Source organism: Lutjanus erythropterus, chromosome 11 (assembly GCF_056507025.1).
Source record: "Lutjanus erythropterus isolate fLutEry1 chromosome 11, fLutEry1.hap2, whole genome shotgun sequence".
Lineage (NCBI taxonomy): Eukaryota > Metazoa > Chordata > Actinopteri > Lutjaniformes > Lutjanidae > Lutjanus > Lutjanus erythropterus.
The window spans coordinates 15,868,147-15,886,011 of NC_139327.1; the positions used below are offsets into that span (position 1 = coordinate 15,868,147).

Below are 17,865 nucleotides of genomic sequence, written 5' to 3' on the forward strand. Positions count from 1 at the left end.
TAAATGTTCAATTATCTGTCTTTATTAAACAGGCAATATCAGCTATCTTTATCTTCAACTGTAATATAAATGAGATTAGAACAAGTTCTAACAAATTTTGATTATTTAATTGACACAGACCCTGGCAACACGAGTGGGGCCTTTTTTAAAATCCGTATGCTTCTATGAAATTAGCGCTGTAGCAAAGCTGAATGTATAATTATGTTACACAATAACTGATCCAAAATGTTCAAATAAGGTTACTATCTAACACTAACTTAACTGTTTAACTTTAGATTAAGGAAAGATTACATTCATAACATTAGTTATCATGTAGTGAGTTTTTCCATCACCTGGCAAATTGTTTTTGAGCTTCTTAGCCTGAGTCACTGATGCAGAACAAACAGCAGCCACTGTCAAGTCTTGTGTACGTTGTTCAAGAAGAGGAATTCTAATATGGAGTGGATATCAGAATTGTTTTACAGATTTTGTGTAAAACAAACACCTACACCATAAAATGGGCCTGTGAAAAAGACTAAAGGCCCAGTTGATCTGTTTGACTAAATCAAATCTGACTTTTCTTGAAAAAAGAACTTATGCAGGATACACGTTGCCTTGTAAACTGGGCTTCACTGCTGTCTCAATCATCATATTATTACATCTCAACATCATATTTCTGATGATATGGAGGTGCAATGTGTGTTATAGTATCTGTGTGCTGAAAAGTTTAATAGCAGCATAAGTCAGATTGTAAAGAAATAATAGAAAACTAGTATTTCATTTCATCAAGTATTTGTTCATCACTCTTAACACCAGTCACATCTATCTTGCTACATGATGACATGTTAAATAAACTATCACATTCAAAATGACCATGATGTCTTTTAATACACATACCAAATATACAAGCATGGGTGACTTGTTTTTTTGTTTTGTTTTTTTACAGCATCCACCTTTAATCATTGTTTGAATTCAAACATGATAAAACACATATTAACAATGATGCAGTCACTCAAAATAAAGCATTAAACAAGAGGAGCATTACATTTCAGAGATTTAAAAAAATTATATAAAGGAAAAATACAATCAAATCCCAGTGTTTAAAACAAAAATAAGGCAAAGCAGAAAGGCAAAGTTATCTACATAACAAAACCAAAACAATAATAATAATAATAATAATAATAATAATAATAATAATAATAATAATAATAATTTTTATATTTTCCTTAATTTGCTGTTAAATTGTATGAGGATGTGGATGAATCTTGAAACATTTCTTCTATGGCTGCTGGCTATATATAGACTGAAATCTGGAAATTAGCTGTGGAAAGATTATTACACAAAATCAGACAATGTGTTTTCTGCTGTTGCATTTCCATTATTACAATTAGTGCCTTTGTTTTTTGTTTTTTTTTACACATTTCATACTACTATAATTATACACAAAACACTATAAAATCATTATTATGCCACATATAATCAATTCCTACATCAAAATCTGAGAAATCTTGTTTCATGAATGCATTCATTGGTAGGCTGATAACTTACCACAGGTATCCCTCCTTAAACTCAGTGAATTTGTGCCGAACCATAAATGTTGCTAGAGCATCTGCTACCTAGCAACAGATGACAGAAGACTTTGAGTTAAGAAAATAGCAACAAACTGAATCAGGATCAAACAGAAACAATTGAACAAACACACAAAACCAGACGTGCAAAACTGAATCAAGAAGTGCCACTACAAACGACAATATCTATATGTATGATCTTATAATTTGGTTTGAGTTAAAAGGACAGTTCACCCTAAAATCAAAAACAATTTTTCTCTTATTTGTAGTGCTATTTATCCATCTACATAGTTTTGATGTGAGATGTTGAGTTTTAGAGATATTGGCCGTAGAGGTGTCAGTGGAGCTGTAACCTCCTGTCTATAAGTAGATGCTCGCTTCCTTCTGCATGCTGGTATGGTTGGTTTGTGCAGTTTGCCAAAAAGAAAGTTCGTCCATGAAACTGCTCACAACAAGAGGGCTGTACTACCAAGGAAGCTCAACACAGCCAGGCTTTCTTTGCATAAGCTGCCCTGAAAAAACCTAAAAACCCGGTCAGAAATATGGCGGTTATCATCTTTCTATGTTAACCCGGCCATAAGAGGAATTATTAATCAACTTAACGCACACTCAATGCCTGCTGTTTGTGACAGCTGCACATTGAATTAAACTTGATACCGCAGATTTAAACATAACGGTCAATGAGTGTATTTAGGGCTCAGACTGTTGAATAATGAAGGATATGTGGAAATGACTTTACTTACTGGTAAATCAAAGTAAACTGAATATTACTGATTGAATATTATCCGTAATAAATAGGACAGATTAATCCGTTTTTCAATCCAGTGGTTCCCAAACTTTTTCTGGCATGCCCCCCCTTCACAAGCTGAAAAATGACCCCTGCACCTGACCCCATGAAACCCCACCTACCAGAAGCCGAGTGCCATTTAGTTACCTTATCTTGGAGAGAAGGCAGACATCTCTACAGCCAGTATCTCCAAACTCTGCAACTCATACCAAAATTTTCTATCTATATAAATATCACCACAGGACAGAGGAATAATATGCACTTTTGATTTTGGGGTGAACTGTCCTAAAGCTTCTCTTGCATTAGGTCTGGCATATCAAAAAGCATCATATAGTATTTCAGACAATGTGATAGGACAGAACATACAGATCTCAGTGTACTTTTAAGTATAAAGCCCTTACTTTTTCGGGTGCATCCTCATGGACAGCATGACCACACTGAGGGAGGACCTGCATCTGAAACTTTCCTGTGGACAAATGTGACATCATGGATGTTTTGGGGTTTGTGAAACAATCAAATGTGGCGAAAAAAAATGGAAACTAAGCCTACAATCTCAATTTGTGCTGCTTACCTTGCATCTGTCCAATAGTAAGGTCTTTGTCAAGCCTGTCCACTCCTGTACAATGGATTAAGTCAGGGGTGAAATTGTGCAGTCAAAGGCAAACTCGCTTGGAACAAAACTTGAATCATTTGTATTCATTCAAACTTGTGGGACATGACCTAAAAATCCATCAAATCTGCCTCTCATGATCCTTTTACGTGTATGACGTACCAAACCATAATGTTAGTTCACTGTGAGAGATCTAACCTGCAAGCAGAAGCAGTTTTGGAACAGGGCAGGTGAGAAAGAGGGCAGACAGGCCTCTAAACCAGCCCTCCCAGTATTTCTCTGTCTTTGACAGTTCCACTCGCCAGGTGAAGATGCTTTCCTTTTTTATCTGTATGGAGGAAATCAAATGTTTTAGGTACTTTTCAACCACTCACAAACACAGACATGTTTCAACAGAAAGACAAAAAGAAAGAGAGATGGAACCTCCTGATCGTCTTCCTTCATCCTCTTCTTATTGGATTCCTCTTCTGCTTCTTCATCCTCTTCTTCCTCTATAATACCTTCACCAATGCTATTAGACACACCTGGACTGCTGGTGGATTCCTCACATCTGTGAAAGTCAGAACAGAACAAATCAACATGCAGTACATGAAACTTGCAAATCCACGTGGGACTTAGTGTACAGATGAGAAACAGAGCAGACATACTTTTTCACCTGGCCTCCCATTGACACTCGTGCTGACTCCATGTTTCTTATCTGGCCACTCTTAACACTGAATAAAAAAGGAAAAGAAAAGTTTCAAACACTTGTGCACAAAATTTTTTTAACCAGCTGGATGACAATCCATGCTCTTACAAAAGAGGCCATGAAAACTGGACAATCAAAACATGTCCTTTATAAGCTGTTAGGTTGCCCAAAATAAATACTTTCAACAAGGCTCCTATTGGTTTCAGTAAATGTTTATATCAGTGTTTGCATATGTTATCCAAATTCAGGGATAATATTGTCCTATAAAGGCTCGGTATCGCCTCAATACAACAGGCTGAGATGATGCTTTCATTATATGTCACAACATTAACACATCAGCAGTGTGGAAGCATTCTGAAGTGGTTGAAACAGATATCGAAGTTGCTATTTGTGATGATCGCTCGGTGTCAGTCATGTAAGGAGAAGTCAAATTGCATTCCCTAAACACTTATAAGAGCCATCATCCTGATCATTGCAACAAATTTGTGGAAAGCAAAAAGTAACTGGCACTAATGAAAGAAACCTGGCAGCAGTAATTTTCCCATTTTGCCCACTGAATATGCACATTTTGGAAAGTATTTTTTGTTTGCATCTGTCAGTGGCCATCATGACATAATAAAAGGCATAATAATATGTTAATTCCACTACAGGACAGACTTCATGGTCTCTGCAATTAGGTGGAAAAAATAGGTAACTAAGAGTTGCTCCAAGATGTGGCAGTATCACTACTTTATGTTTACCTCCACTCAATGGCATTCTCCAGAGATTTAAACGTCTTTGGCCGACTTCTGAGGAAATTCTGCATACTGTTCAAAGCATCCATTGCTGTACCTGAATGCAATTAACAAAACTGCCATTAATAAACCCAGTAATACTAGACTGAGCTCATCATTACTTGTGATTATGAATATCACATAAATCCACCAATTTTAAGTAGTAGTAAAATCAACTAACCAATGTAAACTACTAAATATTTTTTCTATGAGGCTCCTATTTGGGGAAACACTGGCTCTTACCTTCTACAACATCAATGACACAGAGGCCAAGCAGCGATGGTATATGATTGGCAGCAGCTGTGTGAACTGCGATGGCTCCGCCCATGCTGTGTCCAATGATCATGATTGGAGGTGGGTTCTCTCCAAAGAGTGCCTCCACGACTTTGCCAATGTCTCTTTTGAAAGAAAAAGCAAGGATAACCTATGATAAGTCAGTGTTTCTGAGTATACAATCAGAAATTAACTATTAAATGTCCTGCAAGCCTGCAGGATCAGTTTAAAAGTGGGATTCACAAAATCAAGCATGTGCATTAACTACGCACTTACTTGGCCATCGTGTCTGCAGAGAGATCATCAGGATTTTTCACTTTGGTGTCTCCTGCAGGTGATGAGAGAGAAAAACATTTCCCTGTGCTTCAGCTAAGCTCACAAACATGCACAGAATAACCTGTCAAAGTAGAAGTTGTCCCCTGATCACATGATGTGGACAGAGATGGCTTCTAATCAAAGATGATCAAGCTACATTGGTACAGAAGTTGCAACTTGAGGAAAGCAATATTTAAAAGCGATTGATAATACTACCTAACCAAATTGACAAATCACCACATTTCCTAAATCATGATACCAGTACCAATACCAGCTCCCTTAAAAGTGAAGCTGATCCCAATAGATTACTTCTTTTGATCCTTTGATTCTACTGCGGTGGTAATGGGCCAAACAGACGTTGCATTGAAACCAAAGAGCGTTCGTGGTGATTGGTTGTGAGCAAAAAGGTTTGATACTACTTGGTTCTGGGTTATTTTGTTGGATAATGTAAAGGTTACAAGCACAGATACTCAGCCCTACATGTTACTAATTTTGCGTCCTGTGACTACCTATATTTACCATGAGCTCGAAGATCCATCGCCACCACCCTGCAGTTGATCCTGTTGTATATGACATTCTGCAAAAGAAACATACAGAAACCATTTAAAACAAACACTGTGCAGCAATCATGTTGAAAAAACAGACCCCACACTATGTTGATGTATATTTGAACATATAGTTTTTCAGATAGAGGTTGCACTGTTTCTGTAATATTTATTATGCTCACAGTGAACACAGCCCAGGAGAGCGCAGAGTGACCTCCTCCATGAAGCAGGAGGAGTACAGGACCGTGGGAACCACTGCAGTAAATTCTGAAAATGTTCAAGTTAGTCAAGGAAATGCACACCAGAGGTGTGCCAGAGTTTCAAAGTAAGTGAATGTAGCTCAAAAGACAAGATTAATTGAATAAACTAATTATCTCCAAATATTCTATATCAAGTTGAAGGTAGAAAGTAGACCTACATAAAGACGTAGATAAATTTGACCTAGCTAAGATTTAAATGCTCTGGGTAAATGCCACAACACAGTTTCAATAATTCATGCTGAACTTTCTCCTGGCAGCAGTCAAGGATATATCTTTGCCATTTTCATTTTCCACCTCAACATCTTCCATTGTCTCAAAGTACTGACTCCAGGGCAGGGGGGAGAAATCTCTCTTCCGTCCAGGTCTGTAAAAAAAAAAAAAAAAAGACAAGCAAAAGCCACTCCTGTATTTCAGCAGGATTATTAAACACCCCAGATAACAATAAGATAAGAGATCATTTCAAATTTTTGTATTTTAAAAAGAAGTTCATATAATCTGCATCTGAAAGTAAGAAAGGCTCAAATGTAGTGAGGAAAGATGGATGATTTAATATTCCATAGCTCTTACTGACAACACTGACAACAAAAACAAAGAACAGTTCTCACTAAAATGTTGACTTATTCTTTATACTAAAGTTCATCAAAAAACTTCACAAATATACTTTGACTTATATAAACCTTTTTGTCTAAGAATTAAAATTAAATGCTTTGACACAATCGCTACAAGTAATACGTGTAGTTCTCCAGTAGATGAGAATATAAATTACCAAAATGTCTGGTGGGAAAAATGCCAAATAGACCATCAGAAATATCTAAAATAAAAAGCATATCTTAAATAAAATCTACGGTAATTACTTCTATTCAATGCTGAAGTTTGCTCCACATTCTGCATACAGCTGAATTTAACAGTGACTTGAATGATCACATCCCTTTTGTGTCCGGATAAGGAAAGCACAAAGAAAAACTTGACAAATGCTTAGTCAAAATATATGTCTGGTGGAAAATTAACAGCCATATTGGCCATTAACAAGTCTAGCATAAACTCTGATTGGAATAAGTAATAATATAAATTTCCCATTGTCAGCCCTAATATAAATTGTGCACCCCTATGTGAAAGTCTAGTTGTTCAACAAGAATAAAAACCACATGCCATAATTTCACTGTTGTGATTCATTTGGTGTCATTCCTTCTCGAATCATTATGTCTTTACCTCAAACTAAAAATAGCCATATGTGTACAATACTCTTTCTAGTGGTGTTATTAGTAGTTATTCATCTGACCAGAAACCACCGACTGGGGACTTGGGGGAAATGTTTTATGGTTTTTGTGTCTGTTTGAAAACTGTTTCATTCAAACCACAAAGCTACAACACTGTCATGGTATGTGAGACATGGATATGTTGTATAAACAACCATACAACTAAACAACTAAAGAAGAAATAGCCAGCCCTAATCTTCACCACGCAGACTGTCTGAAGGTGATCCAAACCCTGCAGGTCATTATAAAATCTAACCTGTCTCTGGACAGTAACATTACCTAATTCAACACTGAGATTAATATATTCAGACACTGCTTATGTTGTGTCATGAAAATTTACTCTTACTCTGAAAGCTCTTGTTAGCTGATGTGAGTTGATGATTAATGCTTAGTGGCATATTAAACCGAGTTTAACCTTAAACACAGATAAAGTCTGGTTTATATTCCAAACTACGCGTTTGGTGCTGTGGTAGCAACAGCTAGCTTAACTAGCTAACACAGTCATAACTGTCCTGCCCTTTAACAAACTGTAAATATAAGAGTGAAACGAAGCAGGGAGAGTGTGATGTGATGGTTTATGTTATAAAATGTAACGACATACAGCCTCCAGAGTTGACAGCTTGCTATAAAGATGCTAGCTAACTCACCCCATTTTCATTTTGGAGCCGGACTGAAAGCCACCAGCCATAGGAGGTCTGGAGGCTAACAGGTTTAAATGTAACTGTTTCTCCATGTTGTCGAAAGTAGCTCGGTCTCTGTCAGGAACTGGTTAATATGACCTGCACTCTCTTTCGCAGCATATGATTTTCTTCGACACCTGCAGTCGCGCTAGACGGACATTGGATAAATTTCAGCTAACGCTAACCTTTACTACGTTTGTCTGACAAGCTAACAGCTAACACTATTCTTCTTCTTCTGCTGCTGCTGCTACTGCTGATTTTGGTGGCTTCTTCTTCTTCGACTTTATTTCCTTGTGGTTTCGCATCATAGTACTGCCACCTACTGATTACAAATTCACCTATAATACATCAGTGGTTTACAACCATAGATTGTTGCTCAACACGAACAATTCCAGCAGTTCAAAGCGTGACTGTTTACCTCTCAGGTGTTTTATATTGAATTTTATTTGAACCATTGGCATTTCAAAAAACCTCAAGTAATCTGTATTTCCAGAGAAAAAGACTAAATTTAGTCATAATTATTAAATTATGTGTGTGTGTGTGTGTGTGTGTGTGTGTGTGTGTGTGTGTGTGTGTGTGAGTGTGTGAGTGATCACTAGACCTAGTCCACAGCTAATCTCAAATACTACCTGACCGATCAGCCCAGTTTTGTTGTGCACATTCTTGACTATGTGCTGAAAGATCTCTGTGATTCAGAATTATTTTTGTTACTTTTATGCCTTTATGTTGTTATGGTTGGACGCATTAAGTTTTCAGGTGAAGGCGATACACCTAAAGAACAGCATGAGGGAATTTCAAGGCTAAGAACCAAATGAAATACTGAACTAGCATTCAAAACCAGCAAAAGCTTTCACTGGTAGCCAATCAACTAGCTGCACTATATAGGACTAATACATTTATAATGGCATGTCCAGTTATGTTGTAAAGGTTCGTATAATTGTGAGTGAGAATTTTATTTAATTCTTATAGGGATACTAGGATCTAGATTATGTACATTACTGCATGTGGGTCCAATGGAACAGGAAGGTTCGACCAATCTGTTACACCCACCGAGGGGTGGGTTTGACATGGTCCAACATCCAGATTTGTTCCTGATGTATCTATCAACACATCTTCCAAATGTGGTGCTTTTAGCAAAAAGCTTATTCTTAATGAAAATATTGAAGTTGTGTCCCAGATTTATACAAAAACAAGATTTAATCAGGCAAAATGAAGGTTAGAAATACCCTAAGGGCCCCTATCTCACTTCCTGGTTGTTCACACACTAAACGCTCTATTTTTCAACAAATTTATTAAATAATATTGCTATCAGATGTGTCTCTACCATACCATCTCAACTCTTTAGCCCTTCATAATCAAAGATAAATAAGAATTGTGCTTTAAAATTGCATGTTTAACATTGTGTCTACTCTGTAAGACATCAAGTCTGTCAGATTGTTCATCTGATGGAGCTGATGCCTACATTTGATTTAAATAATAATAATAATAAAAAATAATATCTATTAAACTGGCCTAACAAGGTTTAACAGCAGGTTTGATCTTTTAAAATATATGTTCCCATCATAATTGCAGATTAGAAATCAAAACAGCCCTCAAAATTTTGTCCCAATTCTCAATAATAAGTAATTAAACCAAATAATGGCTGCTTAGCTGATCGTAGGATGTGTTCTGATCACACAAACTGTGTGAAGACAGAATTTTTTTGAGAAATGAAAACTCACATCAAAATAAATTCCACATTTATATCCCACGTTAATATAAAGAACTAAAAAAAAAAAAAAAAAAAAAAAAAAAAAAATACACAACAGCATATTTTAGGAAAACGTTATATCCTTGAGCATAGAAGTCTTCATCACAAGGTGGCAGCAGTGCACTCTTTACCCATGTAAGTGAGACTTAAAGGGCCACTCCGCATATTTTATGCATGATGTTCAGTTTATGCAGGCTGTGAAATCAGTTGTACGATGTCTTTCGTGGCTCTGGAGGAGTTTTGTCGTCCAGGCTGAAAAAACTGACACTGGTGATGTCATTGTGATGTCATCAGGGTTATCTCAGCGTTTGCACTTGGAGACAAATTTATAACAGAGGGGCAGAGAGGCACATGGAGTACCCATTTAGGCACATGGGTGACACCATATTTGGTCTTTAAACTAGAGAAGTTCATCCAAGGGGTGGTACCAAGTTTGTACAGGAGAGGCCTTAACCCAAAATGTGTCTATTCAGGGTGGCACGAAACTTCAAGAAAGTGTTGCATAAAGAACAGAAAGTGTAGCAAGTTACATTATAAGACAATATATATGACAAAAACAAAAGAACTGGAAGAAATCAATTATTAAAAACTCAATACAAAACCACATGATGAAAGAAAAAAAAAAAAAAAAAAAAAAAATAGGGATATTTAGGAGCCTCTGTAAAAACTCATTAATTGAAAAATCCTCATTCATACCCCCTAGAAATAAACTTTTGAAACAGACATTTCTTTTCCTGAAAAAATTACATTACCACCTCTTTGGCTGGACTGATTTATTCTGTGCACATAAACAACACAGAACTGAAACGTAACGTTGCTTTTCATTGAAATATCTTGCAACAGGGCATCATTCATCTTAATGAAGCTCCAGTGTTCAGTAATATGCTCTTATGGCAATAGTATATTGCATCTACATTGTTTTGCCACATGGACACTGTATCATATAAAACACTTTTTTTTTGTCTTACAGGTAATAAATTCTGTAATGTTAATCTTTCAATTGCTGGTGTAGTTAACAGACTTTCAGATTTTCAGTAAATTCTCAAAATATAAAGGCTCCACACTTAAAGTTGCCTTGCAGGGGGTTGAACTTCAGACTGCTGTTTTCTGAAGAGTAAAGTTGAAGCTTCAGTCCTGTAAACCGAGGCACTGTTATTCAATGGGAGGTATTTGAGACCACAGTGACCACAGTTACATAAAGAGTTCAAGAGTGTGCTATGACAGCTGGTCATCTATAGTTGCAGACTCGATAATTTGATTGTGAGAGGCACACCAGAGGACAGAACAAGGGGAAATTCAATAAACATGATTGGTCACACACAATTTTACCTTAAACACTGGAACATAGAAGCCATCATCGATTATTGGGATGTGTTAATCGTCCTCTTGAATCAGCACAGACACAACGTCGGGGCTGGACAATGGTCAGAACTTAAATGTTACACCCTCTCAGCAGGCTGTCAGTCATTTAAACTGACATGAATCAAATTATTGATTTATTTCTGAAGAGGAAAAAATAACAGCTGTTGTTGTTTTGGACAATATCATTCAAGCTTGAGCAAAATCCTCACCTCTTTAAGTCATAAATGTCCTCTTAATTGAACCTTAGTGTCCAATGTTGGTATCAAGATACACATTATAAAAAAATAGTCACTTCAGCTCGAAATCCACCAATTTGCCAAAGAACGTTTTCTGTCCAACCATTTGAGTAGATGGACTTTCCAGCTGTGGCCAACACAAACAATGTATTTGAACATGTGGAACATGTGGCATGTGTACGTCATGGACCGCAAAGAAGACAGACCATGACCATCCCCAATGATTGCCTGGAAAAACATTGTATCCACTGGTGCTTGAAGGTACTTTGTCTTTGATTTGAGTCATGGTAGTCCGACAAAATGATGGGATATTTGCTCCTTAAATTAATTCAAATTTGGTTGACATATTTGTCTCTTTTTTGATTTAGTTCAGTTCAATTCAGTTCAGTTCAGTTCAAAGAGAAGAGAAGAGAAGAGAAGAGAAGAGAAGAGAAGAGAAGAGAAGAGAAGAGAAGGGTGAAAGATGTTTGTTTTGGCAAAATTACAGAGGACTGATGAACTGATAAAGAGCTTCTAGTGCTTTTGCAGAACACTATGTCACAGTGACGTTGACCTTTGACCTTTTGGATATAAAATGTCATCTTCCCATCATTTTAACCTGTTAGATATGTGTGTGATATTTCATCAGAATTAGGGTATGATTTTTTTTTTTAAAACTTATGACTAAAAACATGTTTTGTGAGGTCACAGTGAACTTGACCTCCAAATTCTAATCAGATCATCTTTGAGTCCAAGTCGTCATCTAAATTTGAAGAAATGCTGTCCAGGTGTTGTTGGGGTGGATGGGCGCGGATGGGCGAACGGACAGACGTTTGATATCATTACTGGTCTTCTGTCAGGTGAATTATTTTCATGATAACATATTCATGATGATTTAGACCCAATTGTCTTGTATATTTTTGTATTCACTGACTTAATAGTGTATTCCAGTATAGACTGTTTATCTCTTACCAACCATCCATACATTTTTATTTCTGTTTCCGTTATTCAAAGCTGATATAAAAACTTGTAGCCACTCTAAGTATGAATAATTAGCAAACAGCTGAGCTGTTCCTGGCGTGCTATTAAATACTGCACATTAGAATTAATTCTAATAGCTTTTGATGAGGTTTATTAAAGACCCTAAAGCTTGTATATGATACAAATGTTTTGGATTTGGATCACTGAGAAGAAAAGTTAAAGAAATCAAAAAACAACAATTCAACCGACGGCCCTGCTGGTTCAGTTCTTCTCCTTCATCCCTCACCCAATAATTAGCAAATTAAAGTTAAGACAGAAGTTCCCATGCAAATGGTTCTGTGAATGAAGACATGACGGGTCATATATGTGCTCCACTAACCTTTATGTGACGCAGCGGCTAACTTTATTTATAGCGTAATGGAGATTAGATGTTTCACAGCACTGACTCAAGATTCGTGGTATTCAAAGTGCAGGAGAGCTCAGCGATGATGGGAGTCTGCTGCTCAGTTTCATTTGCAGGGGCTGTCGGGAGGTCACTGCAGGCTGGCTGAAGCCGGACTGGCGAGTTGTTTACTGGTCAGTCTGTGTGCGCAAAGGTTATTCACACAGTGTTCTCACAGGAACCTGTTTTTAGCACTGGGCTAAGAAAGCAGGTGGGGAAAGCAGCTCCCCTCTTCTGCTGGATTAAAGTTGGGGTAGACAGTTTATTTTAAGCGCCATTGGGAAAAAGTTTCATAATAAACTTTAATTATAATGTAATTCAAGTGGCTTTGTTTTTAGGCTTTAGAAAAATTTGCCTGTGATGAGAGACTTTGGCCAATCACAGGTCAGTAAAGCTGGACATACACTGAACAATTTTAGAAATGTTATGGTTTAATCTCAGCTCACACTGTAACAAGTAAATTGCCTACAATGTGAAGCCAAAGCTCATAATTTTATTTTTTACAATTCACACTGTACGGTCCTGACTTGAGTGTTTATACTATATGCCTAAAATAGAAAACGGCTCCTCAGCCCCTGCAGACCACTCTGGCTATTGACAATTGTCAATATAAATTTGTTTGAAAGCTCTGAGAAATGTGCTGCCTTGATCAACTGTGCCATACTGTGTGTTGAAACTTCTAAAAGAGAAAAGAGAAGCCAGCATATATGGATTTGCAGGTGACAGTATGGCTTGCGGTTGGAAGAGCTGCCTGAAACAAAAGCGACTGACATACCAGATATTCTGAAAGCAAGCATTCATGTTCGCTGCTGTTTGTGTTAAATTAAGAACTTATTGCACATATTTGTCAGCTGTTTTAAGCTAGGAGAGAGAGGGAGACAAGCAGACACACACAGACAGGAGAGAAATCCTCACAGATCATCACACAAGGCGATCTTTTCAATTCATCTGTAGCAGAGGAAGTAACCTTACATTTTTGTTCTTCTGCAATTTTTGCTCTTTAAAAATGCCCATGTGATTATCAAAATGATCAAAAAAAATACAAAGTAACACACACACTATATACAAAGTGAAAAGTACAATAATAGCAATCTGTTTAAACCGAACTGTAAGAAGTGAAGTATTTTAATAACCTGGTGATGAAGAAGCACTTGGGTGACCATAGATGTATACTACAGATTTGACACCTAGGAATGAGACAGTAAAAGACAAAACATGCACACTATCCTTCTAAAACCCACCTCATGCTAGTGGCACCAAAATCCCAAACAGCAGCCCACATGAGGTTGTCAGTCAACATACGGTGTACATGCAACTTATGGCCACTTTGATAGCTGGAAAGATTGTAAAAGAATGTGTCAGAGGTGCATGTCATACCTTTCTTCAACCTTATTTACCAAAACACCCTTGTGGCTTTTGAGAAATGTGTCATAAAGAATATAGAATGAATTTATCTGTACACAGTAGTGTCTATACATTTCTAAAGTACTGGGATTAAGACAAACAGATGAAGCATCAGTATATGGGAAAACCACTGGTGTGCATGTTACAATTTAAAGGATTACCAGGACAATTTTGGGAATAAAACAATATGTCGGCACATGCATCAACAGGTGAAACATTACACGAAACATTAGATGTAGGGAACACTTTTGCACAGTCAACCGCATGACTTGACGTAAGCCGCTTGCTGGGACCCTGACCTGGAGCTGCTATGGAAAATCACATGTACAGAGGCATGCATGCAAGGCCTCCAACACTCTACTGACAAAGTGTCTCCCCTTTCCAACACTTCCCACACAGCATCCAGTCCTTTCTCTCGGTGCTGCTAGTTTGCTGATGGCTTGAATGATGGCGTACAGATGCTTTGTGCATCCACCCACCCTTGTTCACCGCATGGATTGGCTGAGGAGCATGGCTGTTCCTTTGCCTGGAACGTTTCGTAACTTTATTACCTGCAGGAGGGGGGAGGAGGGAATTCCTAAAACTCTGGAACTAGTTGTGCATTTTGAAGTGAGGTACTAATACTGAGGAGAGGATATAGTGCAAATGTTGTCCCGGACAGAAGTCTTGTCAGCTAGTCAAATGCCCCATGAAAACATTTAGGGAATCCAGACGGGCCTCTCCATCTGATTGGCTGCACATACAAGCCAATAAAAACAAGAGGTATGCTCCATGATGTCAGTCTAGTCTGGTAACCCCTTGTGCTGCAGAAAACAAGTTTTACTGTGAAATTAGCTGTGAAAAAACACAAAAATACTTCAGTACTACTTCAGTTGTCCCCCTCTTTTATAATTACTAAGTCCCAGTACTCAAGTTTATTTGCTATTAATTAATTTAAATTTTAATAAGCAAGCATTTCAATATTGATTAAACTCTAGGATTACATTACTAAACTTGGATTTGCTATTAGTTTTTCATTGTGCAAAGAAATGATCTTATATTAAATTAATCTTTTGGTGCAACCCAGTCTAAATGTTTACATGTACTCATAGAGTATGAGTCCATAGCAGGTGACCATAATAACACTGCTAAGAGCACATCAACAAGTGCTCAAATATCTGTCTGTGGCTCACAGACACGGGTAAACACGGGACACTCACAACAGGTGTGTATTACTTGTGAGTCTGCCCAACAGTCATGTGCACAAGGTTCCTATAAATTCAGCAGCATCTTCAACAGTTGGCAGAAAGCACACAGCATGGGACGGGGACACTAATGGAACTAACTGCCTAAAGGATTGTACATTTTGTTCACTGTGCTGGATAAGAATTTCCCCGGAAAAGTATTAAGGTAACATTTACATAAGTGATTTTTTTTTAAGAATGCAACATTTTTATTGGTTCAGACTAAACCTGTGTCACTTGATAATTAAATAGAAGAAATATATTTTTTTTAATATTTAAATGTTTAGATTATTTAAATTATTGCATAATTTGAAACAGAATATGTCACACAGTGATCATAATAATTACAATATTAAATGAAGTACATGAAACCAACAATTCCATTTTTTGCTCACAAGTACATGTACATGCTTATTTTTCCAGTGAGTGGTGGTATGCTGGCTGGGCAACTTCTAACAAAGTTTATGGCCCAGGGTATTTCCACAACAGAACCATTTCAAAAGACTAGTGTACTTCCTGAGAAAACCTGAAGCTTTCCATTACCCTCACTTACAGGTAGGTCTATGCATTATTTTTAACATGAACACTTTTAACATTAGCACAGCAGTATTAGAATTGTAGTAGTAATACAATTACGATTTGTAGATGTGTAGATGTTACAACCACAGAAAATGAAAATGATCAGTTATATTCCATGTGCGTATGTCATGCTAAGCTGAGTAATGTGTTTGCTGTGTGTGGTGCAGTGGTTCTCAAACTGTGGGGTGGGCCTCACCGGTGGGGCAAAGAGCCACCGCATGGGGGAAAAACATGGAGTGAAATTAAGATGAATGAATATGATTAATGTGATTAACGGTTTGCTGATGCTATCATGCTGAACTTCACCTCACTAAAATTAGGCTTGGATCCTCTTTTATTTGTTATCGTTGTTAATGAATAAAGGCTGATAAAATTTGTGGGGTGGAAAAAGTTTGAGAATCACTGGTGTAATGTGATATACACACAGAGGTCTAGGGCAAACAGCATTAAGAGCAGATTTTTCCACTTATGCCATCCACCCAGGTGCAGAAATGGTTGGCATGAAACCCAAAGACTTGGTGCCCTCTGCCACCGTTAAGTTCTTCGGAGCAGGAACCGCAGCCTGCATAGCTGACCTCGTCACATTTCCACTGGACACTGCCAAAGTCAGATTACAGGTGTGACCCACATTTTGCTCTACATACGTCTCATCAAAGCTTTTTTAAAACCTGCTGCTAACAATCCTTGAATGTCATCGTGTTGTCCAGATTCAGGGAGCGTCTCAGAAAGTTGAAGGGGGCAATGCAGTGAAGTATCGAGGCGTGTTTGGCACCATCACCACCATGGTGCGCACAGAGGGGCCCAGGAGCCTTTACAATGGACTGGTGGCAGGTCTCCAGAGGCAGATGAGCTTTGCCTCTGTCCGAATTGGTCTGTACGACTCCATGAAGCAGTTCTACACTCGAGGCACAGAAAGTGAGTATCATTGTGTTGTATGAATAAGGCTGTATCACTCGCTGTTTTATTGTGACTAATATATGGGGAAAATGCTGTACAGGTGCTGGGATTGTGACTCGGCTCATGGCGGGCTGCACAACAGGAGCCATGGCTGTAGCTTTTGCACAACCAACAGACGTGGTGAAGGTGCGTTTCCAAGCCCAGGTGCGACTGGCTGATGGTGGGAGAAGATACAACGGCACACTGGATGCCTACAAGACGATTGCCCGAGATGAAGGAGTGCGGGGCCTTTGGAAAGGTGATCTTTTGATTTCAAATTTTGAAAGGGTCAGTGTGTAAGATTTACATGGATTTACTGGCAGAATATGGCAGAAATTGAATATACTTTTCATAAATGTTTTAGTTTGTGTTTAATCACCTGTAAATAATAATGATCATGGGTTCTCTACAACCTTACCACTAGATGCCACTAAATCCTACACACTGGTCATTTAAAAAATTGCATTATGTTTATTACTCATCATCTAGTGATGTTAAAGATCAGCCTCTCTTTTCCTCTAGGTTGTATGCCCAACATCACCCGTAATGCCATTGTAAACTGTGCAGAGCTGGTGACCTATGACATGATCAAAGAACTCATCCTGAAGTATGATCTGATGACAGGTAAGCAAACCAACTGCAAAACTACAGATATCCGTTTTCTTACACATCCAGATATCGTGGAAGGATGTGACTCAGCGTCTCTTTCCTTGCAGACAACCTGCCGTGCCACTTCACTGCTGCCTTCGGTGCAGGCTTCTGTACAACAGTGGTGGCCTCTCCTGTGGATGTAGTCAAAACACGGTTCATGAACTCAGGGTCTGGCCAGTACAGCAGTGCAATCAACTGTGCTCTCAACATGCTGAGACATGAAGGACCCACAGCCTTCTATAAAGGGTAACACACACACTGACATAACAGTGAACCAAACAGCAATGAATTAACCTGTTTGGGACACTTCCTAACTTGTCTTTCCTTTGTCTCCTTTAGGTTCATGCCGTCTTTCCTGAGACTGGGCTCCTGGAACATCGTCATGTTTGTGACGTATGAGCAGATTAAAAGAGGTATGACCAGGGCACAGCAGTACTGGGAGTCACCATTTTGACCTCTTCACTTGTCAGACTTCAGAGAGGATTGCACTGACACAACAGTCTGAACGAGAGCTGTGAGTGACAGGCCATGGCAGGAAAAACAGACTGAGGGCATTGCTGCAATATCAGAAGTCATTTAAAGATTCAA

At 38.1% G+C, this 17,865-nt stretch overlaps 2 protein-coding genes across 2 annotated transcripts; one reads left to right on the forward strand and one right to left on the reverse strand.

Moving 5' to 3' along the window:
• Nucleotides 1–848: 848 nt before the first annotated feature.
• ppme1 (protein phosphatase methylesterase 1) lies at nt 849–7,988 on the reverse strand. Its single transcript, XM_084730946.1, has 14 exons — nt 7,702–7,988; nt 6,067–6,162; nt 5,721–5,811; nt 5,513–5,570; nt 4,955–5,006; nt 4,649–4,803; nt 4,373–4,463; nt 3,592–3,657; nt 3,368–3,494; nt 3,143–3,272; nt 2,906–2,950; nt 2,736–2,800; nt 1,528–1,595; nt 849–1,300 (listed from the first exon to the last, which is right to left on the reverse strand). Exons 1-14 carry the CDS (start codon nt 7,785–7,787, stop codon nt 1,297–1,299), a joined length of 1,134 nt encoding a protein of 377 aa, XP_084587072.1. The 5' UTR covers nt 7,788–7,988; the 3' UTR covers nt 849–1,296.
• Nucleotides 7,989–15,121: 7,133 nt separating this feature from the next.
• Nucleotides 15,122–17,780, forward strand: LOC146318795 (dicarboxylate carrier UCP2-like). Its single transcript, XM_084730948.1, has 8 exons — nt 15,122–15,277; nt 15,535–15,666; nt 16,174–16,307; nt 16,398–16,605; nt 16,688–16,885; nt 17,149–17,250; nt 17,343–17,523; nt 17,617–17,780. Exons 3-8 carry the CDS (start codon nt 16,182–16,184, stop codon nt 17,729–17,731), a joined length of 930 nt encoding a protein of 309 aa, XP_084587074.1. The 5' UTR covers nt 15,122–15,277; nt 15,535–15,666; nt 16,174–16,181; the 3' UTR covers nt 17,732–17,780.
• The last annotated feature ends 85 nt before the right edge of the window (nt 17,781–17,865 follow it).